The sequence below is a fragment of the Leopardus geoffroyi genome, chromosome A2 (assembly GCF_018350155.1).
Source record: "Leopardus geoffroyi isolate Oge1 chromosome A2, O.geoffroyi_Oge1_pat1.0, whole genome shotgun sequence".
NCBI classification, from domain to species: Eukaryota; Metazoa; Chordata; class Mammalia; order Carnivora; family Felidae; genus Leopardus; species Leopardus geoffroyi.
In genome coordinates, this window is record NC_059331.1 from 151,168,257 (window position 1) to 151,193,511 (window position 25,255).

The 25,255-nt window shown below is 51.7% G+C and overlaps 2 protein-coding genes across 5 annotated transcripts in view; one reads left to right on the forward strand and one right to left on the reverse strand.

The window, feature by feature from the left end:
* The first annotated feature begins 335 nt into the window (after positions 1-335).
* On the forward strand, positions 336-22,816 carry STRA8 (stimulated by retinoic acid 8). Its single transcript, XM_045495764.1, has 9 exons — positions 336-462; positions 5,052-5,280; positions 9,603-9,678; positions 10,265-10,349; positions 12,204-12,425; positions 13,320-13,605; positions 17,863-17,936; positions 19,577-19,688; positions 22,742-22,816. The coding sequence occupies exons 2-9, from the start codon at positions 5,089-5,091 to the stop codon at positions 22,814-22,816; spliced, it is 1,122 nt and encodes a 373-aa protein (XP_045351720.1). The 5' UTR covers positions 336-462; positions 5,052-5,088.
* Positions 16,924-25,255, reverse strand: part of LOC123606914 (solute carrier family 23 member 1-like) — a 56,764-nt gene continuing 48,432 nt past the window's right edge. For 2 of the 4 annotated variants that reach the window (XM_045495762.1, XM_045495763.1), the window contains one exon: positions 16,924-18,593. In XM_045495762.1, the coding sequence (XP_045351718.1) occupies positions 18,556-18,593 (38 nt within the window). In that variant the 3' untranslated portion in view covers positions 16,924-18,555. Of the gene's footprint in view, positions 18,594-22,451; positions 24,822-25,255 lie in introns of those variants that run through there. The other 2 variants (XM_045495760.1, XM_045495761.1) reach the window with 1 other exon arrangement.

A 25,255-nucleotide genomic window follows, 5' to 3' on the forward strand; every position in this document is an offset into this window, starting at 1 on the left:
GCTCAGTGTCCGGTGAGTGGAACCAGTTAGAGAACTTCCCTTTAGTCCTCTGTGGGCTGTGTGGGGCACCTGGGGTGGCAGAGGCATCCCCCCACCCCCTCCCTGTCCCCGCGTGACCTCCACTTGAAAAGGAGCCACCTGGCAAGGTGAGAAGGTCAGTCTCCCCCTTTTGTGTGTCCTTGAGACAACTCGTTACATTCTTTCTTCCACGGCCCGCACCCTCATTGGCCCGCCACCGCGCTTCCCCATTGGCTGTGTTGGCCGGGGACGCGCCGTGATTGGTCCCCATCCTGGTGCCCAGGTGCTAGGTCTGTCTCCTGGTGGGGGTAGGATCTAAAGTCCCCAGTCTGGCTCGCGCGCGAGGCCAGCGACAACTGTCCCGGCTGTCAGGGCTTCAGACGACCTCCCGCATGTCCTGGGAGAGGGGACGTCGTGTGCACGGGCGCCCACCTCCCGCAGCGCGTGAGTATAGATAGACCAACCGCTGCTATCACTGCGCCGGCTCATCTTCACAAAGGTGCACTTGGCCATGTGGGTGTTCATGCACAGGTATGGGCTGTGCGTGCCCGTGATCCAAGCAGGTGAACGTTGAGGTCTGGGGCCAGACCTTCAGCGGGCGTTTGTGTATGGCATCGTGACAAAGTACAGAGTTCTGAGAATGATTTTGGCTTTCTCTTTTACGTGATGTAATAAGCGTAGGGAACCAAAGGAAGCTGCCTGGGAGTTGCAAAACATTATCCAGCCTATTACGTACTTTCGCTCAGGGTGTGCTCATAAGCGTCACACTCAAACGTTTTGTGGAGTGATGCTAAAAACTGATGAAAATTTCTCTGAATCGCAGAAGAGGCAGAGGTCACATTTTTCAAAAATTTAGGGAGTTTTTAAAATGTCGACTCCAAGGGTGTATTAAGTGGTGTTTTGATAGGAACGGGTTAGTGTTCAATAGGCAAGTCGAGAAAGGTAACTTGAAAGTGTGCTTTGCTCTACAGATGAGGAGTAGCAAAAAAAAAAAAAAAAAAAAAAAAAAAAAAGGCAGGACGGTATGAACCGTCCCAGTGCCTTTCTAGAAGAGTTCGTCAGTGAGGCTGTCTGCTGACTTTGTTGGACTGCAGAGCCTTGTGCTTGCTGGTCTGACGCACAGGTTTGAACACAGTGAAAAGCTTTTAAAAGAGAATATATGTCAGGCATTCTGAAATGCCTATTATCTTTGGCCCGGGTTTCCTGCAGAATGAATGGGGTTTTCACAGAAAAAGTATCCAGCAAACCTCTGTCCACAGGGCTGCAGAGCCCAGAATTCCTCCAGATTCAGCTTCCCACTCTGTCGTGTACTCCACTTCTGCTAAAAGGAGTAGCTCGTGCTGCGTGCCTTTGCTCCGGGTGGTCATAGAAATCGTGACAGTGACCTTATAGAGGCAGCAACTTTATAAAGACTTTCGCCCCTCCTTCATACAGACAAATTAAGACCTCGGGCTTCTTGGCTCATATAAAGTCACACGGGAGATTAACACGGAGCTGGAGGTCCAGTCCAGGTCTTGAGCCAGTGGATAATCCAGCCGGCCTTGCCCTACACCAGTTCATCCCACTGGCCGGGTACCATCTCTGGGTGCAGCGTCATCCCACCCACGGTGGGTTCTTAGGCCTAGTGTCCTGCCCCCCCCCCCCCACTAGCTCTGCCCTGAATTTCCAAGATTCTCACACATTTTGGTTGCCCAAACATTTACACTCATCCCCCAAACGTGGCCAGTTTCTGGAGTCAGGAGAGGTATCCAGATTCTTGCCCCTGGGTAATCCCTCCCCTCCTCTCCTGTGTGGCAACCGGCCAGCATCCCCTTCGAAGGCTTTTTAAGCTTCCGAGATGTGTGCCTCTCACTGTGGATCTGGCCAAAAACTGAATTCAAGAGATCGTTATGCTTAGGATCCAGAGAGGGCTTTTGGGTTTTGGTCGGACTAGCTGTTATTCCCTGCCTCCAAGGTCTTTTCGTCATCCTATTGTGTCTTACTCTGACCTGCCGTGCAAAGGACGGTTTAGATGCCGATACGTTAATCCCAGCCAAGGATTTTACTAATTTGTTGGCAAAACAAGATTAAGTTAGAAACCAGTGTGGATGGGGCTGGCCAACTTCTTAGAGGAATTGGGGCCTAAACTAGGAATAAAAGGACAGGTTGACTCTCAATAGGTAGAGACTGGGGGGCAGGGGACAGAAGGAGGGGCGGCATCCCAGGGCAGACAGGCAGGGGCCACAGAATAGAGGGTGGTGGGCAGGAGAGCAAATGTTTCTGTTATTGGTGTGAGGGAAGGGAAAATGGGAGAGTCTGCTATCAAAATGCAGATTTCCAGGTCCCGGGGACAGAGTCTGGGACTCTGCTGTCCTTCTACCTCTGGGGGCAGTTTCCTTAACACACGTGGCCCCTGCACAGGACATTTAGGGGAAAAGGTTTGTTTTTGTTTTGTTCTGTCGTAAATAAAAGATCCCTTCTCAATCTCATTTTTACAGTTGGTTCCCCCTTTCCTAGCAAAAGAGCCAACCTGGGGAAAAGGCAGAAGGAGGGTCTTGCTCTCCCCTCCCCCCACCGAGACTGTGGCTTCTGCGGTACTCACCCCGGGGGCCACCCCCTGACACAGACCACAGGTGCAGACAGGCCAGATCCACCTGTATTATCCCAACAAAAAGCTCTGTCTGAACAATACTTACACCTCAGCTCCTGTTAGGTGCACAGCGCAAGTCAATAAAGACAACTCGAGACGCATGCCTTCTGGAGATCATACCAGCTCATTCCTAGCAGAGAGCAGGATGGCATTTAGGAGCAGAACATTTAAAATTGCACAGGGTCTTATCAAGTTTCATATCTGCTTGGCTTGAGGGAAGGATCCTCTCCCATCACCCCTGTGTCCTGCCCTGCTCCTGCCTCAGGGGGGAAACTATCTCAGACTCCTGACCGTGGGGCGCCTGGGGCAGGCAGGGTGAGGCAGAGGCCCCGGCTCGGGAGGTGGGCAGGATGCTCTGGGACTGGCCTCACCCCTAGTGGCAGGCAGTGAAGACTGGCCCAGGGGGTCCGTCCCCTTTGAGAGAGGCAGGGGGTCATAACCCTTATCCTGTGACTGAAACCACACAGCCCTCCAGGTATTTGGGTGGAGTGTGTTTGGGGAGAAGCCTGGGAGGAAACCCAGATTACCAGCATTGGCACCGCGAGAGCTTCAGATTTCCCATAAGCCCAGGGGCCTTAGGTGTCAGTATTCTGAGACCCTTAGAGAATTCTAGATCCTGGGAGAATCCTAGTGTTTATTTTACTTCTGTTCACTGACCTAAATTCCCTGGTGTCCAGGCACATTCATTTCTTCTTAACTTAAGCAATTAAAGAAAACCTTTGCTCTTCGCTTCAAAAGATTTTTATTTCTTCCCCAGGCAAATCAAAAGTTTCTTTGTTTCACTTTGCTCCCTATTAAAGATTTGTCAGTGTCTGGGAAGTGAGGCTATAGAGAGTTTTTAACCCAGCCATCAGGCTGGATGGACCTGTGCAGATTCTGTGGGTGTCCTCTGTGCACCAATGGTGGCATTCTGGGTAATAAATGTTACAGGAGCTTCACAGATCAGTGGCACAGACACCCACAGACGTAGTGGCACCCACTTACTATCTTCCTGCCATTGTTTTGAGAAGCAAAGAGAGGGAAAATAGACCCATTGGTGAAAATTACGTTGTTGGTAGATGTGTTTTCTGATCTAAATGGTGTTTTACAAATCCCATGCTGCCTGATTGGGTTCACTATCTCTGTGGCTGGTTCTCCCTGTAGAACTTAGTGGGAATGCTTTCTCAAGCCCCCTTCCCCGACATTCCCTCTATGGAGGAGACTTCGTTCCCAGCTGCCAGATGTGGTGCTTGGAGAGAGGTGTTGCCGTATGGGCCCTAGTGATGGCTCAAACCGTGAAGGTATCAGCATCACCTGGGGAGCGGGCTGCCCACCAGATGCCTGGACCGAGTAGATTCCAAACCAGTATTTTCAAGGTGGGGCCTGGGCGTGTGTATTTTCTACAGTCCCCCAGGTGATTGACATACATCAAAACAAGCAAACCCCAGGCTGAGGTCATGGAATGTCCCTGAGTGGCAGGCAGGACCGAGCTCAGGGAAGCCTGGGACCCAGTGGAGGGCTTCCATTAGAATTCACTCAAAACCCCAGCACTGAGCACCTTCTGGGAGGACAGAGGTGATGAAGATGTGGCCCCTCTGTTCAAAGGGCTGGCTGTCCTCTGGGTGGTGGGGTGAGTGCCTGAAGGAGGAGTCTATGACTCAGGTAAGAGACCTTGGTCCCTGTCTTTTATTAAAACTGTTATGGATCCATCCCAGAATTGCCTCTCCTAGGGGAGGGCTCCTGCTTTGTAAACTCAGATGTGACAACCTAATGATCATCCTCAGAACGCACAGCAGGCCAAGGGACACCTGCTTCTAAATCTGTGTCATTATGTGACTTTTTGCTTTCACAGGTAGAAAAGTGCATCTCTCCTTTTTTGAGATTATATATATATTCACGAATATACATATATATTCGCGAATATATATATTCATGAATATATATATACATATATATATATATTCACAAGTCTAAGGACACACCTTGATGGATTTCTTTTTGTACATATACCCGTGTAACCACTACCTAGATCAAAGAGGGGTGCATTCTCATGGGAGGAAAGACCTCAAAGGGTGTGGACACATGCCTGTTCAGCTTTTCACAGACTGTAAGGAATGAGATCTCAGGGGTATGGCTTGCTCTCCTTGGCCACGGCCAGTCAATTTAACAAGTGGCTGGTGAGTACCTGCAACGTTCTGGAAAATCCCTGGGGTAAAGCAGCAGTGCCCCTCAACTGTAAGTCAAATATGAGCAGCTTGTGTTCTTAGGAGTCCAGTTTAAATTCCGGATTTTTGTGTCCTCTGTTCTTTATTGTGTATGTTATTGATTATATTCGTCAGTTTGGGACCTGTTACTTGGGAGTGGTAACCCCTTTCTGTTTCAGTCTGCCTTCCTCTTTCTTTAGTACTGTATTTTTATTATTTAGGGCCAAAGAAGGGCATACTATTACACAGCAGCTTGTAATGGCGACCTCTGGAGAAGGTAGTAACCCCAGTGGCAGAGCAATACCCTGGCCGCTGGCACAGCTGTGGGAGCTTGAGCCGAGGGTGGCCCGCCGACGCCTGTCCCAGGCCCGCCACCGAGCCACCCTGGTGGGGCTGTTCAGCGACCTCCGGAAAATGGTCTACTCCCAGTCTGATCTCACAGCCTCAAAGGTAAGGGGACCTGGGTGTGGGAGGAAAAGTCTCCAACGTGGAGGGACTGTGGGGTGAGGTGGGGACCGGCCTGGAGCCCCCGGTGCCCCCACCCCCACCCTCAGGGCTGCTGCCGGGATGGGGTCAGTGATCAGAGGCGGGCACCTCGTGGCGCACGGTGTGTGGCTGCACGTGGGTGACGCGTGAGCTGGACCTTCCCTGCCCGCAGCAGACAAGCCTGGCATCAGAAGGGAAATAACGCCCCGAGAGGCCTGGTTAGCCAGCGGCTCCTGTGTCTGTCCCTCGAGCGGACAGGGGTGACCTCCGGCATCTGCTCCGGGACCCTGCCTCTCCACTCAAACACGCACACATGCACACACGCGTGCACACACACACACAGACACACGCACGTGTGTGCGACTTGGTTCTGGGCACCAACCAGATCTTTTCCGCAAGGCAGCAGAGCCCTCTGGGTAAGCATTTATCTGTTCCTGCTCTTGATTTTGCCTTTCTCCCTCGATAGCTTCTTTATTGCCTGTTAGTGCCTCTGGCAGAGCATGGAGGAAGGTTCCGGTGTTTCGGGTGGTGGTGCTAGAAAGAACGGAGCTCCTGTTATTGGAGGAGCCTTATAGGAGGTCTCCAGTAGGGGAGAGGGCCCTGAGATCTTCTCGCTCCCCCTGCCCTCTTGGAACAGCGGAGGCACAGGGGTCCGAAGGGACCTGTCAGCTAGTTGGTGGCAGGGCCGAGAGGAGGGCCTCAGCTCCCGGCTCCAGACCTGGTGGTCTTTCCAGAGACCAGCCGGTTGCCTGCGACAGTTTCTAGCCAGCAGATTTTCCCTGGTGGGCTGGTGGGTTTCAGCGGAGCCGCATTTAAGGACAGGGACCGCTTGAGGGGCATGAGCCCCCAGCCTCCTGCTGCCGGAGCTAACACAGCCTTCTCTCACTCAGGGCCAACACAAGAATTCCTCCTCAGCTGGCACGGGGCCAGGGCCTCTGTGACTGTGGCTTGATTGAGTGGCACCTCAAGCGCCTGTGTGCAAGACGCCAAGTAGGGCCGAGAGGGCTTTTGGGTGAAAGAATCTGAACAGAGATCCTGCCTGCTCTTGTAGAAGGGTGTGGAGGGTGAGAGGTGCGGGGGCCACTGTTCTTCCTCTCTCTGCTGAGCCAGGCTCGGGGGCTCAGGGCAAAGAGCCCGTCCGGCATAGCTCTGCGCCGTGTCCCCTCGCCGAGGAGGAATCTGCTACCTGTGCCCGGGGATGCGCCGAAAACCCAAAGTCCCCGTCACTGGCCAGTGAAGTAGTGTGCACAGACGCAGCATGACCAGAGAAAGAACAGGGCCCCAAAGTAAATAATCGAAGTCAAATATAGAGGAAAACTGTATTTTCCTCTATATTTGCACCCCCTAAAGTCTGTACCTCGTGACGTGGTGGAGGAGAGCCTGGCGGATTGGCCTGGGTCCATGTGAGACAAGGTACTTGCCAGGCTCCCGTCACCACCTCCCTTAAACACGGGCAACAGTAACGGCTTCCTCGGAGGCCTGTCGTGGCACCTAATAAGATCGCTGCGTGGAAAGACGTGGCATTGTCATAATGGCTTCCGTCTTGGTCACTTACTAGTGTATTACCTCATTTATCTGCCACAATTCCATTCTGATCTCATTTTACAGAGGAGGAGATGGAGGCTCCAGAAAGGTAAACAATTTGCCTGGAATGGCACAGCCAGGAAACAGCAGGCAGACCAGGTGTTCTCTCTCTTCTCCTTTTTTCCTCATCCTGCTTGAGGGACAGCCCTGAATCCTGCCTTCGTCATAGGCATGAAGAAAAGGTTCGCCCTAACAAAAGACCAGGAATAGAGTGGCTTGAAACAACAGAAATGTATTGTCTAGGAGTCCTAGAGGCTCAGAGTCCAGAATCAAGGTGTCCACAGGGCCATGCTCCCTCTGAAGGCTCTAGGGGAAAAGCCTGCCTGCCTCCCAGCTTCTGGCGTTTGCTAGCAATTACTTGGCGTTCCTTGGCTTAGAGATGCCCCACTCCAGTTTCTTGGCCGTCTTCTCACTGTGTCTTCACCTCATCCTCCCTCTGTGCACGTCTGTCTCTGCATCCAAATTTCCCCATTTAATAAGGACACCAGCCACGTTGGATGGATTAGAGCCCATTCTACTGATCTCGCTTTAGTTTAGTCTACGAAGGACCTATTTCCAAACAGGGTGACATTCACAGGTTCTGGGAGTTAGAACTTCAACATATCTTTTTCAGAGGGATATAATTCAACCCAGAACTAAGGTCCTAATTAGCCTGCCAAGAACATTCTGGAAGCACCCGGCTTCCATGGCTCTGTGTTGGCCCTCTAAGACTGCAAGTGAGCATGGGGTGTCTGGGCCAGAGGGCCAGAAAGGCCTCACCTCATCCTGATTAAGAACAAGCCTGAGATGCTGGGAACCAGGTGAAAGGAGTATTCGAGGGCCGCCTGGGTGGCTCAGTTGGTTAAGCATCTGACTTCAGCTCATGGTCTCGTGGTTCGTGAGTTCAAGCCCCTCATCGGGCTCCTTGCTGACAGCTCAGAGCCTGGAGTCTGCTCCGGATTCTGTGTCTCCCTCTCTCTCTCTGCTCCTCCCCTACTCGCTTGCGCTCTCTCTCTCTCTCTCTCAAAAAATGAATAAACATGTAAAAACATTTACAAAATAAAATAAAAGGAGTATTCGAGATCTCGCAATCAACTGCATTCTCCTGTCGCGGTTTTGGGGGCAGCAGAGTGTCGTGCTTCGCGCTCCCCTCAAGCCTCCTTTCTGTGCACCAGGCGGGACGCTGGGACGGCACCGGGGCTGTGCGCCTGTGGCTGCTTTGGCTTCCTCTCGCACTGCCCGCCCCGGCCTGGCCACACCTGGCTTCCCCAGTCCCCTGGGGCGGCCCACGTCCCCAGCCGCCCCGTCTCTGTCCCTGCGTGGAGGCCTGCCTTTGAGACACTGCGCTCTCCAGAGCTCAGCTCGGCCTGCTTGCTTGGCTGCCGTGCTCTAGGTCGTCTGGACGCCTCCAGCTGGAATCAGTGTCCCTTCCCACGCGTTTCCACGGCCCTCGGCTTCTACTCCCTTTGGTGCCTACTGAATTCTAGCCTGTGTTACAAGTCGTTTCCACGCTGGCCTTGTCTTTCCTGCTGGAAAGCAGGTGCCATCTGATTTACTCTGTGTCCCCAGGGGCCGAACGCACAGCTCTGCCTGTTGCACTTGCCTGATGAACGTATGGAACTCTGGACAGCTATCGGTGGTCAGCCAATAAACAGTATTTAGCATTTCTTGTGTTTGCATAATCTTGCAATCACCGTTTGACTTTATTTATTTTTTTTTTTAATTTTTTTTTTTTTTAACGTTTATTTTTGAGACAGAGAGAGACAGAGCATGAACGGGGCAGGGGCAGAGAGAGAGGGAGACACAGAATATGAAACAGGCTCCAGGCTCTGAGAAGTCAGCACAGAGCCTGATGTGGGGCTCGAACTCACAGACCGCGAGATCATGACCTGAGCCGAAGTCGGCCGCTCAACCGACTGAGCCACCCAGGCGCCCCAGTCACCGTTTGACTTTAGGAATAGGGGCGCCTGGGTGGCTCAGTCGGTTGAGCATCCGACTTCGGCTCAGGTCATGATCTCGTGGTTCATGAGTTCGAGCCCCGCGTCGGGCTCTGTGCTGACAGCTCAGAGCCTGGAGCCTGCTTCGGATTCCGTGTCTCCCTCTCTGTCTGCCCCTTCCCCGCTCATGCTCTGTCTCTATCTCTCAAAAATAAATAAACGTTAAAAAAAATTTTTTAAAGGAATATTACACATAGGAGAGAAGGAAGGGGAGAAGGAGGAGGGGAATGCTTGTGACTTAGCCCTGCAGCAACAGGAAATTCAGAGTTCAAGTTGACAGGGCATTTGGTGTTTTTTGATCAGCTGAAGTGTATGCATCTAGCAAATAAGAACTATTTATTTCATATTAACCAGCCAGTTGCTCATTGCGATAACCGAGCAGAAGTTAGTTCTGGGTCTTGGCGCCAGCCTGGGGCTGCTGCTCGGCCACAGTTCACTCCATCTTCAAGGAGCATATATAGCTGTTTGCCCTTCGGAAGCCCTAGTAGTTTGCAGAACACAGCCCTGTTGCCAAATATTTTAGCATTTCTGTGAGAACCGTCTCCAGAATACAAATTAAATGCTTCCGAACAAACTTCCCGACCTTTTTATTGACAATGTCAAGGAATGTGACTTTGCATCTGAGGGAGCATGGCGTCAGCCTGCGGAACGGACTCCTGTGTCCACGAGACCGCAGCCTCGGGGGTGGAAGGCTGGCTTTTCAGCATTGTCTGTCTCGGTTCCCAGTGGCAGGTTTTGAATAAGGCGAAGAATCATATTCAGGAGCTGGAGCAAACCTTGGACAATCTTCTGAAGACGAAAGGTAATGGACTCCTATCGGCCACCCCCGTCTCCTTCCCAGGGAAAGACTGGTTGGTTTTTCCACCGAAAGCAGAGCGATTGGATTAAGCCAAGTGAGCAGGTATTTCCTGCGTGCCGACCATGTGCCAGGCACTGTGCTGAAGCCAGGAGTGCAAGGAGATTTGTGCCCCTGCACTCAGGGAGCTTATAGTCTGGCAGGACAGACGGAAGCCATCAGGTACCTGATCCCATCTTGAGAGACCAGAGAGGAAGAGGACCGGTACTTATCACGCCCAAAAGCAGAGCCTGGCTCCCTTTCTTGGCACTCAGTGTGGGAACGGTGGCTGGCGAGGAATTTGGGCTTACTAAGCTGGTGGAAACTGAATTCTAAAAGGGATACTTTTGGTGTCTTGATTGAGAAGGGCCGGTTTAAGAAACTTCTCCCCCTTACCTCTAGAAGAAGAGGTGAAACTGGACCCTTGACACCCTAACCCGAATCTGGGTGGGCTCAGGGACCACTCATGGTCCACCTGGATCAGAAGGGCAGGAGGGAGTCGACAGAGGCTGGACTTCCCCATTTGTGACCCTTGCCTTCACCTCCCCAATAGAATCCTTCAAGCTGGAGGACGGGAATGCAAACAGCTTAGAGGAGGTCAAGGCAGAATATGCCAGCATGTACTCTGGAAATCACAGGTAAGACCCCCAGGCACCATCGTGCAATCAGCAAAGGAAGGATCATCTCATTGAGGCAGACAACTGCATTGGCGGTTCCTAAATGATCAGCCACTGATCCCAACCCCATCCATTTCCGTAAGCCATCCTTCCCCTACCAAGTTAAGATACACCCTGTATCCCATACTAAAATCTGATCGATACTTATATCATGTGCCCATGTGAGAATGGCTACATTTCTTTTTAAATCATAATAATTAGGATTTTTCTCTAGATAGATTATGGACCTACAGCAATTAAAAGTGTGGCATCAGCTCAGGAATAGATTAATTATATTTTATAGTTCTTGTATTTTAATTCATTACGTTAGGAGTGAAATTCAGTGTCTTCCTTCAAGATCATTTGTATTTCTTTTCCTGGCAACCTTTAGTGCCTATTTTTTTGCCCATTTTCCTGTTGGGATGGTGATCTTTTTCCCACATGGCTGTAGAAGTCCTCTGTATAGACCAAGCAATTAGCCAGCCATCTTGTAGGATATGACTTGCAAATAATTATCCTTTGGTCGTTTGTTTTGTTATTTTGCTTTTGATGTTTTTGCTTTTTGTTTTGGCCACGCAAAAATGAAGTCTAATCTGTCCATCTGCTATGGTTACTCAGAAAGGCTTCCTGTGCTCTGAAATTTAAAAAAGAAAAAAAAAAAAAGAAGAAGGGAGCCTGGGTGGCTTAGTTGGTTAAGCGTCCAATTCTTGATTTCAGCTCAGGTCATGATCTCACAGTAGCGAGATTGAGCCCCACGTCCAGCTCCCCACTCAGCATGGAATCCCTCTCTACCCCTCTTTTTTTGCTTCTCTCTCTCAAAATAAATAAACATTTAAAAAAATAATGTTGAAAATAAAAGAATCTTCCCAGGTTTTCTTCTGGTGCACTTGCTTCTTAACTCAACATGATGCCTTGGAGATTACTCCTATCAGATGAAGAGATTCTGGGTTACAAATCCCGGTTTTCCAAATCGCGTCGTGCTGTTCTGCTCTCTTAAAACTGCCTTTTGAAGAGCAGAATTTGAAATTTTTGATAAAGTCTAACTTACCCATTTTTTCTTTTTGAGGTTGAGGTTTTGGCGTGAACCTAAGTATTCGGTGTTTTGAGGTGCTGTTATAAACGGCACTTCTTAAAAATTCAATTTCCAGTTGTTCATCACTGGAATATAGAAATATGATTGGTTTTCACATATTGACCTTGTATCCTGCAACCTTCCTAAACACGCTTCTTTGTTCTAGTCACATATTTGGAGATTCTTTGGGATTTTCTACATAGATTATTGGGTCGTCTGCAAATAAAATGAGTTTTACTTCTCCCTTTCCAATCTGTGTATCGTTTTGTTCTTTTGCTCGCCTTGTTGGACTGGCTAGAATCTCCAGTACAATATTGGATAGAAGTGGTAAGAGTGAACATCCCTGTCTTATTCCTGACCTTAGCAGAGACATATTTTGTCTTTTACGGTTAAGTATGATGTTAGCTGTAGGTTTTTCATAGATGCCCTTTATCAGGTTGAGGAAGGTCCCTTCTATTCCTAGTTTGCCGAGAGTCTTTGTCATGAATGGATGTTAAATTTTGAGGAGTGCTTTTCGGCATCTATTGAGGGGATTGTTTGGTTTTTCTTCTTTAAGTCTGTTGTTACAGTGAATTCCACTGATGGAATTTCATCAAAGTTTGAGCCAGCCATCCTGCATTCCTGGGATAAACCCCACTTGGTCGTGATGTGTACACACACAACGCACGTGCACACGCTCACATTAAAATTGTGTTCAGAATGTCAGTGTCAGTGTTCATGAGGGGCATTAGTTTGTGGTTGTCTTGTTTCTGTTTTCTCACCAGCCTGGTCTCAAATGAGTTTTGTCATAATGGCTCTGCCAACTGGTGCCCAATTGAGGCAGTTGGGAAGGATGCTGAGGGGGAGGAAGAGGAGGAAGAAGAGGGGGAAGACCAAGAAGAGGAGGAAGACAAGGGAGAGGAAGAAGAGGAAGAGGAAGAAGAGAAGAAAGTGGAGCCCTTACACTCCCCAGTCACCTTGTTGCCAGACCTCATGGAATTTGAACGGTGTGAACAGCTGGGAGGGTGGCTTCACGCATGGCCTGAACTCTTGTGGGGAAGGGGTCAGAGGCTCTGTCTGCAGCAGGCTGCATCCCCGGTGCACTTCCAGACCAGGCCCCAAATCAAGGAAGCTCCAGAATTTCCGTATGTTAGGGGCTTGGGATGGGGTTGGCAGAAGAGCTAGAGAAATAATCTTGAAGTTACATTGCACAGCACATACACTGAGTTTACTTAGACTGGGTATTTATTTGGGGTGACTTTGTGGGGGCTATGATGGGGATTAGGAGGACCAAATACCCCCATACACACACACACACACACACACACACACACACACACACACACCAGCTGCATTACTGTTCTTATAGTAAGAAATACAGTGGATGACTGGCCTGGACTCCCCAACAGCCACCCACTGCCCCTCCACAGACTTAAGACCCATGGCAGCCATGTTGGCTTCCAGAGGCCAATAGAAGGAGGCTTGCTCCACAGCTGAACCTTTCCGGCCCTGAAATAAAGCAAGCGTCATATCATGGCTGCACATTCATGGGGCTTAGAATTATAAGCACTTTTCCCATGGGCTGAGAGGCGAGCAGGGAGCGTGGGCTCCTTGTTCTCTCTTCTGTTAGGCAGAGAGCTCCATGGGAACTCTGGGAAGACGTGGGGGAAGGACCCTGGAGCCCAGATCTATATCATTCCACGGCCCCCCAGATGGCTTCTGCTCTCCCAAGTGTCAGGGGCATGCAGACTAGAAAGGCTAAGCCCCTGGTAAACCACAGAGCTGTGGCACTGCCTGTGTGCTGTGGACCACCCCACTAATGGACACCTGAGGAGACGGTTTAGGGAGGGACCTTCGGCCACTGGCTTCAGGTCTGGGAGATGACGCCATTTCTGTTCCAGGTATCTCAACTTTTACAAACAGATGATGGACCTTCTGATCGGGAATGGGATTGTCTCCTCACAGGAGGTGACACTCCCCATCATCTCTGCAGCCATCTCCCACCTGTGGCAGAACCTCTCTGAGGAGAGGAAGACCAGTCTCCTGCAGGCCTGGGCACAGAGGAACAGCGGCCTCCTGGGCCTTGCTGGTACCTATCAGGAAGCAGGCTGTGCCGAGGGCAGCGTGAAGGACAGTGGGGTTGACAGCCAAGGAGCCAGCTGCTCACTCGTCTCTACCCCAGAGGAGGTGAGCAGACCGTCTCTGGGTCAGGGGGAGGAGTGCGCGGGAACGATTCCGATGCCTTTGGCCTGGAGACACCAGGGGTCTGCTTGGGGTCATTTACCAAATGTGAGGTAGTGTTTAAATTCTGACTCAAGCCGTGTGTTTCTGATTTTCCCGGCCTAAGCGCTACCACCACAGAATGGCATTCCTTTTTCTCCTGCTTCCTGAGCTTTCCACGGGGACCATAGAAGAGAAGGCTTAAAAGGTCATTGTCAGTTGGGATTGTTTTCGCTGCCAGTTACTCGCTCATTAAACCATGAAGGGAAAGATGCTTCTCCCATGCAGGGAGGTCCCAAGGTCAGGAGGGCTTCCCCTTAGTCTCAGTGAGGTCACCGTGGACTTGGTCCTTCCCCTCTCCCTGCTCTGCCTCATCGTAAGGCTGACTCCTCACCTTGTCTCCCCTCCCCACCTTCCCGTGTGACTGCAGAATGGCAGCTAGGAGCCTTTGAGCTGTATAGTCCCTCCTCCACATCAGGTAAGAGAGAGAAAGATTCATGTGGCTCTTTCTTAATGGCCAAGGAAGACCTTTTCCAGAAATTTCTGCCATACCTCTCCTGCCCTCCCATTGGCCAGATTGCCAGATTACTGAGCCAATGAGTGACATCATCGAGAACGTATTATGTTTGGAGGGGGTAGGCCCAATCCCTAAGAGGAGGTCAGTTCCCACCCCCAAGAGCATTCAGTGAAAAGAGAGGAATTCACTATCGACTATCGGCCTCTCAAAGCAGTGTGTCTGGTGGCATTAGTGGTCACTCAATGCTGAGATCGAAGTGGGCCCCTCAGCTGCGCTTCCAGAATTAGAACAGCCTCAGGAGGCTGCTGCTGCCTCACGGCCCTTCTGACCTGCTTCTCCAGCTTGGGGCAGGCAGTTCTGTGCTCTCTGCGCCTGTCCTGTGCTTTGCAGGACACTTAGTAACCATGGCCTCCACCAGGTCAGCCGCACCCCTCTGCTTGCCCTGACTTTCCAAGCATCCCTTAGTGGGTGGTCCCTTTGAGGAGATGTTCTGTGGCTCTGTGGGGAGCCTTAGAGCCAGACAGCTTCCTAGTGCCTGGGACCCCGGGGATACAGCCCTGAAATGCTCCATCGTCCAGGAAGTTGCCCAGCCCTCAGGGCCCGGGGCCCGGACAGCAACAGGATGTCAGTCACCTAGTCCAGGGCTTCCGGTTTACTGATGAGGCCTAAGGAGTGAGGTGGCTTGTCCAGGATGCTCAGCTCCTGCTTCAGAGGTTTTATCTCCTTCATCAAAGAATTTTTCAAATCTTTCTTTGGTCACCTGTCTATGGTCAGCCTTCCGTGATCTCCCCTGATCCTTCTCAAGTGGAGTCTAGTAAAAAGGCAGGTACCTGGCTAATACCTTAGACCCACTGAAATGGAGTACCTGACCCCTCAGGTGGCTCAGAACCTTCATTTTTTAAAATGTTTGTTTATTTTTGAAAGAGAGAGAGAGGGAGAGAGAACGAGGGGGGGGGGGCAGAGAGAGAGAGGGAGACACAGAACTCGAAGCAAGCTCCAGGCTCTGAGCTGTCAGCACAGGGCTTGGTGTGGGGCTCGAACCTGTGAACCACGAGATCATGACCTGAGCCGAAGTCGGAAGCTCAACCGACTGAGTCACCCAGGCGCCCCAGAACCTGCATTTCTAACAAACACCCCAGGTGACTGATGCATGAGGGCATTTTGGAAGGAACTCTCAGTGCAGATATGCAACAGTCAGCTTTTGTGTATGTCCCCTCCCCTGCCCCAGTTGGACTTGGGCTTCTCACCTATTTGTCCATTAATGTTGGCTTCACCATGAGAGGACCTGAGTTCTCCTCCATAGTGGTCAAAGCGGGGCCAGAAAACCAGTCGCTGAAGACCTCATACCCAAGGCATGTCAGCCAGCCTCGATGTCTTTGTAGCCCCGAATCGCCTGGCCCTGAGGTCTCACACAAAGAAGGCAAAAGGAAAACATATGCCAAATGTGCAGACAAGTGTCTCAAGCTGTAAACCGATGTGTACAGGCGTGCATGTGCATTTGCGGCACGAACCTTTCCTCAGGGAAGGACAGACCCAACCCAGAATCTAATGTCCCCAAATCATGGAAGCAGCTGATCTTTTCCAGAAAGGGCTAAGGGCTCACATTCTTCTGGCAGCAGAGTTCCTCAGCAGTGCCCAGATGAGGGCTCTGCCTCACTGCCATCCCTAGGCTTGGGCCAACCCAGGGCTGGGTGACCAGGTGAACAGAAGAGAGAAGAGTTACACCCAGGGCAGGGCCAGTCACTACTCTGGCTTCTAACTTAGTTGCAGTGAAGTCTTTATAGGTCGTGGTCCATCTGGAGAGGTTCTGCTGCAGAACAACTGTGTTTGGGGCCAGCTCCTGGATGCAGGGTCAGGTGTGCCTGGGAGGGTCTGAGAACCAAGACCCCGTGAGTGTGCTGGGTGCTCCAGAAGGGCCACAGAGCCTGGCAGGGCACCCCACCCCCGGCCAGGCTAGCTGCGAGAGCCGTGTGCACAGCTGAGGACAGTGTGTGGCCCGGAACTTCAGTGGGCTGACTGGTCAAAGGCAGGAATTTCGGGCCCAGGACCCTGCCTCCCACCTGCTGGGGAAGAACACAGAGTGGATGGGCTTCTGGGCTGGTCCTTTCAGTGACCTCTTCCCAGACCCTCTTGGAGATAAGCAAAGGGATATTAGAAAGAAGGTTCACCATAAAATGTCTAAAAGATCAGGAGAAGGGCCATCCGGGTGCCTGGGTGGCTCAGTCAGTTCAGCTTCTGACTTCAGCTCAGGTCATGATCTCCTGGCTCGGGAGTTCAAGCCCCACTTCGGGCTCAGGCTCTGTGCTGACAGCTCAGAGCCTGGAGCCTGCTTTGGATTCTGTGTCTCCGTCTCTCTCTCTCTGCCCCTCTCACACTTGCCATCGGTTTCTCTCTCAAAAATAAACATTTAAAAAATTAAAAAAAAAAAAAAAAAGAAGAAGGGCCATCCACATGGCCAGAGTCCCAAGGGATTCAGTTCAGGGGAAGCAAATTGTAAGAAGATAAGAAAGACAGACACAAGACCTCCAGAGATAGAACGGTGTGTCTCAGGTAAGGGGAGAGACCCTATGGAACCTGCCAGAACCTGCCGGCTATGGGCCAGAGAGCTCCCTCTCCTCTTCTCAGGGTGACTGCCCTTGTAAATGGGATATCAGACACAGGGAGGCGTCCCTGGTGAAAATTATGTAAGAATGTCCTGCCCAATATCTGGGACATTCTTATGCTAAAAACAAAAAACAAAAAACGATTCTTTATTTAAAATTCAAATTTAACGAAGCATCCTGCATTTTTATTTGCTAATCCTTGCATTCCTAAGTGTATATATCACATTCCTGTGGAATATTTAATATTCTTCAAGAAAGTAAACAAAAGCAGGACTGAAAGCCATCTAAATAACAAGACTGCAAAGTCGAAATATCCAATGTAACACGCCCCAGGAAATGACCAGAGGGAAATAGGTCAATGTGTCAACAATAGACCTCTCAGGCTTCTCCGTGGTTTTCATTTCTTTCTGTTTCTATTTTCCAAAATCTTCACGATGAACATGTGTTTCTTTTACAAAGCAGATTAATATTCAATAATAGCTAACGTTTCGGAGGCGGATGCTTCACCGACCTCATCTTATTTAATTCCTGCAGTGTCCCTGCGGGTAGGCGCTATTGTGATTCCCTTTACATAAGAGGAAGATTCGAGAAATGAGGTCACTTGTCTGAAGTCACACGGCTTAGTGAGTGGCAGGACTGGGAGCTGGCCCTCCTGCGGCCTCACCCCAGCGCCCCCAACCTCTCTCCGGCTGTCCTGGCTGATAGATGACTGCCAGCTTGGGGGATCCTGGGCTCGTGTAGCCTCTGCATCTCGGGAGGTGTAGATGAGCCCTCTCCCAGGGCAAACTGAAGCCTGACTCTGGCTGCTGCGTCTCACGCCTGGGCTCCCACCTTCTTTAGAAAGAGGAGACCGCAGTCCTTGGTGCTCCCCCATCCCTTGTGGCCACCTCTGGGGTTGGCACTTTGTTCTGGGCGGGCAAGCGCTTACTGTGCACGGCCTGGGAAGGTCACTGGGCAGAGATCCTGTGTTTGGGCCCCGGCTTTCACATACCCATCCTTTGGGGAGTGAGGGTTAAAGAGAGAGCCTTTCTATTCGTGTCCGCCAGCGGCCCAGAGCAGGTGCCAAACTAGTGCTGACACATCACGTTCTGTGCCTTCCTTCAGATACTCTTTGAAGATGCCTTCGATGTGGCAAGTTTCCTGGACAAAAGTGAGGCTCCAAGTACTTCTAGCTCTAGGTGAGGAAAGGGGTATGAAAGAGTGTGAGTGTGTGTGTGGACCCCTGCGCGGATGCTTAGGGGCCGCTCCCCTGCAGCCCCACAGAGGGGCGCAAAATTCCTCAGAAGTTCTTAGAGATCCACTTTATCCACTTTTGTCTGTGGTTCGAAGCGGGCTGGTCCTAGGATCGTGCCACTGAACTGAGGCTTCTTCTACGTAGAAAATGCTTCCATCCTGGCCCAGGGCTGAGACGCAGCGGGTCATGAGCTCGAGGCTGTTCACACTGCACCATCTTCCCAGGGTGAGGGGGGCCACGGGCAGGTTGCTGCGGTTGTCTGGTCTGAGAGGTGGGCAGGGGCTCCGGCCCCCCCACCCCGCCCCGAGAGGCTGGGCCAATGTGGAAACGGGCCGTGCCCTGAGCTGGACAGGGGAGAAGTGGCTTTTCACGGTGCTTCGAGGGATGGAGGTGGGAAGAGGGGAGGAGGGGACAGCTGACCCCATGAAGCGAGAAGACACAAAATAGGATCTGGGGAGATTCCCAAACAAACAGCTTGACTAAATCCGTAGCACAGGGGCTTTTCGCAAAGAGAGCTTGATTGGGATGCAAATTCCTTTGCTGCTTTGGAAAGCTGTGGTCTTCTAACCTATAGGCACAGGTACCTGCGCCCGTGTCATGGCTAAAAAAAAAAAAAAAAAAAATCCCGATTATTTAGTTTTTCTTCTTTGGGAGTGAGGAGACACTCCTGTCCTCATACCCCAACAAATATCCCCACTCTCCGCCAAGGCCATGCGGCCAGGCTGTCCCCAGTCACCTGACATCAGCCTATGTCCCTCCCACCTGCCTGCTCCACTCGGCCTCAACAGACTTGTCCAAACTCTCCAAAGCGGTTTGATGAGGTGACTCAAGCTCCTCTCAGCTGTGTGTGGGGTTTGGTTCTGCTGAAACGGGCTGGAAGCGGATGGATGTTCCTGTTTCTGAGCTGGGCTTGGGCTGTGCAGACAACTTCGCCAACCTGGAACGCCTTACTATGACGATGGAACACGAGAACAACCTATTAAAAATGTTTCCTGCTCTCCCTGGAAAAGGCATGGATTGCTGCCGGAGGGTTCCTACGCGGCTTGTGGGACCTCGATCCCAGGGGAAGTGAGGTCAACATGCAGGCTCTCCCCACATGACTTAAGGCTTCTTTGAAGTTGTTGGGAAGGCAACGGGGAGGAGTCTGCAAAGCAGGCCTTCTCCCTGCATCAGGGCTGTGTTCTGTGTTAGACCTACAGAGGGGAGGCATCTCAGGGGACTGAGCCCAAGTGTGGCGGATGCCCCCTGAGCTCCGTCAGCTGCCACAGGGGGACCAGGACCGTGGAGTGCGGCTATGCAAGGGTGAGCCTGAGGGACAGAGGCAGTTTAGCTCCCTTCTTCCAGAGGCCACAGCTCAGAACGCTAAATTAGGGCGCAGGAGCCAGTCTCCCTGTAGTCTCTCTTTTCCCGTGGGCTCCACACGTGACATTGAAGCCGAGGCAAGGCAGACCTCCAGGCTGTCTGAGAATTCAGCCGGGTGCTTCCAAGTGCGTGGTTCACCCTGTAAGCCACATATTTTAGGGGGTACGAGCCAAGGCCGAAGATTAGGATTCTAAACATTTGCTGTTTCTTCTCCTTTGTCAGTTCAGCATTTGCCGGCAGCAACCCAGAAAATCCAGAGGAGAAGTTTCAGCTCTACGTGCAGATCGTCGATTTTTTTAAAGGCCTTTGCTGCGTTAACACTCAGTTAAAACAGGTAGGACCGAGCAGAGTGATGGGAGGCCTCCGCTCACCTCCCGCAGGATGCCAGAAAGGACTCTCGAGACGAGAGTCAGCCTGATGCACCCTGGGGAATAGAAGATGTCCAGGGAAGCTGAGGGACGAGACTGACGGATGTTCCCCGGGCAGGCCTGAGATGGGGACCTGGCTCTTGGCAGGCATTTGTAAATGTTGTGTGACTGGGCGACAGCTTTCGGAGGGGCTGAGCTGTTCTGTCATCTTCTGAGCCCCTGTGCTAATGTTTGCTGTCAGCTTTTGAAGGGCATTAATTTCCGCTTCCCAAAAGCTGTGTCTTCATTAGAAGGTACGTTCCAGAAATTTTCATGCGGGGCGGGGAGTGAGGCGTGAGGCACCAAGGGCACAGGCCGCTTCAGATTCATAACCGAGGAATTTCTCTCCGAATTTAGCAAAGACACAACTGTTAATTTAAAAAGGTAAGCAACAGGGGTGTCTGGGTGGCTCAGTCAGTTAAGCGTCTGACTTCGGCTCAAGTCATGATCTCACGGTGCGTGGGTTCAAGCCCTGAGTCAAGCTCTGTACTGACGGCTCAGAGCCTGGAGCCCACTTCAGATTCTGTGTCTCCCTCTCTCTCTGCCCCTCCCCTGCTCGTGCTCTGTCTCTCTCTCTCAAAAATAAACATAAAAAAAAACTAAAAGAAATAAAAAAGTAAGCAGTAATAATGACAATGCTCGTCTAAAAATAACTAGGACAGCTTTCCAACAGGTTAAGGTATCAGCCTATTAGTGGCCCTCTTCCTACTGACCCTTCCTTGCCTCTGCCGAGACCACTCTGAATCTCCACTTGGGGCCCAGGGCCCCCCTTCCGCTTGCTCCGCACCACCCATCAGCTCTTGGCCGTCCGGCCCTTACTGCTGTGTCCGCCTTCTCTTGGACACAGGAAAGTCAGTCCACTTTACCGAGGCCAGTCTTTGCTTTCCCTGCTTCCTTTTCCCCGCGTATGGTAGAAAAGAAAGACCAAGCAGGACTGGAGTATCCGTATAAAGCAGAGAGATGCTCGAACTTGAATCCTCTCGGGAGCTAACCGGAAATGCAGATTCCTGGTGCCCCGGCACCCAAGATTCTCATTCACTGTTGTGAGGCAGGGCCCCAAGAATGCGTATTTTGAACAAGCTGGCCAGGTGGCTCTGGGGCAGGAGGCCACCAGCCTTTGCCATACGCTGTATAAAGAGGGAAATCTCATTCTCTTCCCCATCCACCTCCCCTGTCAGCTTGACCGAGGTCGTTGGATGAAATTTTAATTAGCACCTGTATGGTGTCCTAGGAAGGCTGTGTTAGCACTCAGCACCTGGACAGCACCTAGGACTGGCTTAAAATAACAAAAATGTCTTCTCTCACAGTTCTAGAGGCCAGAAGACCAAATCAAGGCCAAATGTAGCCAGAAGCTAGAGAAGGTGCAGGGCCATGCCGCCCCAGAAGGCTCTAGGGAAGAGTCCTGCCTTGCCTTTTCCTAGCTTCAGGTGGCCCCCACAGTCCTTGGCTTGCAGCTGAATCCCTCGAGTCATGGTCTCTGTCTTCACATGGCCTTCTCTCTTCCATGTGTCTCCCAGGCCCTCGCATCTTCTTATAAAGACAACAGTCATTTGGATTAAGGGCCCCCCCTAAATCCAGGATGAGCTCATCCTGCAATCCTTAACTTATTACACCTGCAAAGACCCTCTTTCCAAATAGGGTCCCAGGTGGGCATGAACTGGAGTGGATAGGCTACTATTCAGCACCCGAGACCAGCAGATACCTCTCGCAACCTGCTGCTTTTGCAAATCTGCAGCTCAAAAATGCCTTGGACACCATTTTCGGGGGCTTAGGGAACTGGACCCTTCTGAACAACATTCAAGCCCTTGGTGTGACACAGACTTGAGTGTGTGGCCCCTCCTGGGATGCTTGGCCTCCTGGCGCCCCCTGTGCTCCACTCCCTCTTTTTCTCAAGCTTTGCTGTGGTCTTCACCCTGAATGAAGGGCCCACATGACTTTCCTAGAGACCACCTGGTTCCCTCTCGGATACGCTGGCTCCCCACGCACCCTGCCTTCCTCGGTAGAGCACCGTGAGTGAGGACGTCAGCAGAGTCTTCTCCCAAGCTGGCCATCACCCCGGGGACTATGTCCCACATTCACGAGGTGGTTGACTGAGCTTAGGGATGCCTCCCGGGGCCCAAGGGGACCGGCCCCTGACCAGCAGGGTAACAAACTACAGGGGTCACTTTCTGCCAAGGTGGGGAAAGACAGGAAGAGCAAAACCCAGGAACATACTTTTAGGGGGAGAGGTAATAGCGAGTCAGGTCAGTGGGGGTCATTGTAAAGGGAATAAAAAACCCCTGCTAAACACACACCGTGCTGCTGCTTAAAAAAATTATCTAATAGTCAACCCATGTACATAGTTTAAAACTTGAAAGTTACCAAAAGATATACAAAGAAAACTCAGTCTCCTACCAGCGTCCCTTGGCTATGCCCCCATTCCTTTCCCCAAAGGCAATCACCGTCACCAGTTTCTTGTGCAGCCATCCAGAGATACTCTACAGATATTTATATATTCTTTCAAACACAAATGATAGTCTACTCTGCACACTGCCTTGCACTTCACTCTTTTCCTTTTAAATAGTATACCCCACAGAGAGAGAACCATCTCGTTCCTTTAATTTCAAATAGCTGCATGGTATTCCCTTGGTGGGTTCACCATGGCGTAACTCACTGTCCTCCATTGATGGGCGTTTGGAACAAGCTTTGATGCTGTCCACCACCCCCCCCCCACCCCGCCTCTTACGCGATCCTGGAAACCCCCAGGATGGAAAAGCAGCCAAGAAAACCCTTTCTGAAGATCATAGAGTGTGGAGTTGAGTGAAACGGAAAAGGGACCTGCCCCCGCCCTCCCCCGTAGCCCTTACTTCCTGGCCGGAAGCTAGAGAAGATGCAGCAAGAGATGGGGTGGACTCAAGGGGAGACATGGGGGCCTTCTCATCCGCCTGGGGACTGGCTTCCTTAAATAAAAACTGATCCTCTTCCACCCTGTGTTTTGCAGGAACCAGACCTCCCCGTTGATGATGAGATGATCATGTTGAGGTGCATGGAGACCTTCGATGATGAAGACCTGTGACGCACAAGGGCTGGGAAGGGAGGGGGTGAACGGGGGTGGGCAGCTTCCAAGTACTATGCCGACAGCCAAAGCCGTACCTGCCTCAGCCTTCCGGGACATTTTGGAGTGGCTGTCCCGGAGCATTTGGATGGTTTCCGTTTCCGATTGTTATAAAGTATTTGCAAAGTAGTGTGGCCCTGTGTCAGTCCCTCAGGGTTGTTTGGTGTGAGGGGTTAGCCGGATGCCAAGGCACACACCTGCTCCTGCTGTGTTCCTCTTTACGGGGGTCCTGGGGGCAGCCTGGCTGAAGCCCGGGCCACGGGCCTTTCAAGAAAGGACAGGTGGGGTCTGTCCCCAGAGGTGCCATGACACTGGATACTTACAGCACACCTTGGAGTCACGACATAGTTCTGGTGGGTTCTAGAGAGTTCTGGAGGCCACTCACTCATCCTGCATGCCCTGGGAGCCCAGGAACGGTGCTGACCACTCGTGTGCTGTAGGAGCTACAGGACATCGGGGCAGAACCAGCTTCCTCTGCTGCTTCTGGTAATAAAGACTCCTAAATGGAGTTCAAGCCAGATCCCAGAGTGTTCTGAGTGCTTTCTGGTGAGGCTCCTGGCTGCACAAACGGGATGTGATAGTTGATTCTATGTGTCAGCTTGACTGGGCCACGGAACCCAGGTATTTGGTTGAACATTCTAGATGTTTCTGTGAAGGTATTTTCAGATGAGATAAACATTTACAATAGTAGACTTTGAGTAAATACAGAATAATTACCCTCCTTAATGTGGGTCGGCCTCACCTAATCAGTTGAAGGATCAAACAGCCCTGAAGCCTGAGCTCGAGGAAGAGGGAAATCGCCAGTGACTGCCTTTGGACACAGACAGCAACTCTTCCCAGTCTGCCTGCCTACTCTGCAGATTTGGGACATTCCAGCGTCCACAATCACATGAGCCCATTCCTTAAAATCTCTACGTGTGTGTCTGCACATATATGTAATAGGTAGACGTGCTTGTGTGGACGTGTGTGTGCACATGTGCGTGCACACACATCCTACATCCTATTGGCTCTGTTTCTCTGGAGACCCCTCACCAATACACCGAGCGTGCATAGAAAGGATTTCCCATCATGACCACATAAGAAACTGAGGCGCAGGTTAAGGGTTAGGACCCAAGCGCAGTCCTGCCTGCCCTGAGCCCCAGTGCTGGCCCCTCACCTCATGTCCTGTCACAAGCCCACCCCCGAGGCTCCCCCATGGGGGATACGCGAGGACTGTCGCTTCACTATTTATAAACAACCAAAATGGGGGGGGGGAGCAGGTAGGGGCTCTCCACTGGGGGCTGTGCTGAGCAGAAAGAGGGGGGCTCAGCACCCGTGCTCACAACCACCCCCAGCCACTCCAGCAGCCAAGAACAAGGCAGCACGTGGGAAGGAAGAAAGAAATCTCTACAGAGATGCCGGCACATAGTAGGTCCTCAAGCAATGCGGGCCTAATCAGCTCTAACCAGCCCCCACCCCACTCCTGTTTAGTCTTCATTCCTGGAGCGTCGCGTCCTACGGGGGCCCCCGGTCTGCGTGGACCTCAGGGGAATACAGCATCCTTTCTCCCCACAGCCATGTGCGAGGAGCGCCCCTGCCTTCACACCTCAGCCCCAGCGGCCGTCTGCTCCCCACCCCGCAGGGCTCACTGGATATGGCACAGCCCAGGATGGATATGTTGCTTTAAAATCCCCTCAGATGCTACTTATCCTCCCTTCCTCCCCACCTAGGACTCTTCCGACATCAGTCAGGTATCTACCTGTATCTTGACTGACGATATCTTTTCCCGTGTTAGCCAGTCCTGTATCTGTCAGAGATACAGAACCAAGAGGATACAGATGGGGATGGGTATAGGTGCGGGTATAGGTTTAGGTATTTTGCTTTAAGGAACTGTTTCACACAATCGTGGAGACTGCAAATCTGAAATCTGCGGGGCGGACCAGCCAGCTGGAAACTCGGGCAAGAGTTAACGCTGCAGTCCTGACACCTATTAAAATAATGAAACAAGGAGGCCATCAGGTGGAGTGGGTTCTGATCCCTCGGCAGCCTACAGGAGCACACCGAGGCCTACGCGGGAGTCCGTGCACTCGATTCCAAGAAAGTGAAATTTAGGAACAATCCATCACAAACAGCCTGAGCCGGACGCGGGCTGGAGCACCAGGAGCTCAGAGAAGGTGCTGGGGGAACAGAGGGTCGTCCTCCCCTCTCCTGAGGAGCCGGCCGAGGGCCGGGTGCACGGAGGGGCTGGGGCATCCTGCCTCTTTGAGGAGGAAGAGAACTGTCCCTGTCACCTTTCAGCAAACAGCCCCAACTCTGCCCCCTGCCCCACCCCAGGCCTTTTCCTCCCCCCCAAGTCAGTATGTTGCCAAGAGGTCAGTATGCCCTAGAGAGTTTCTGTGTGGACGCTGGATTACACTGGAG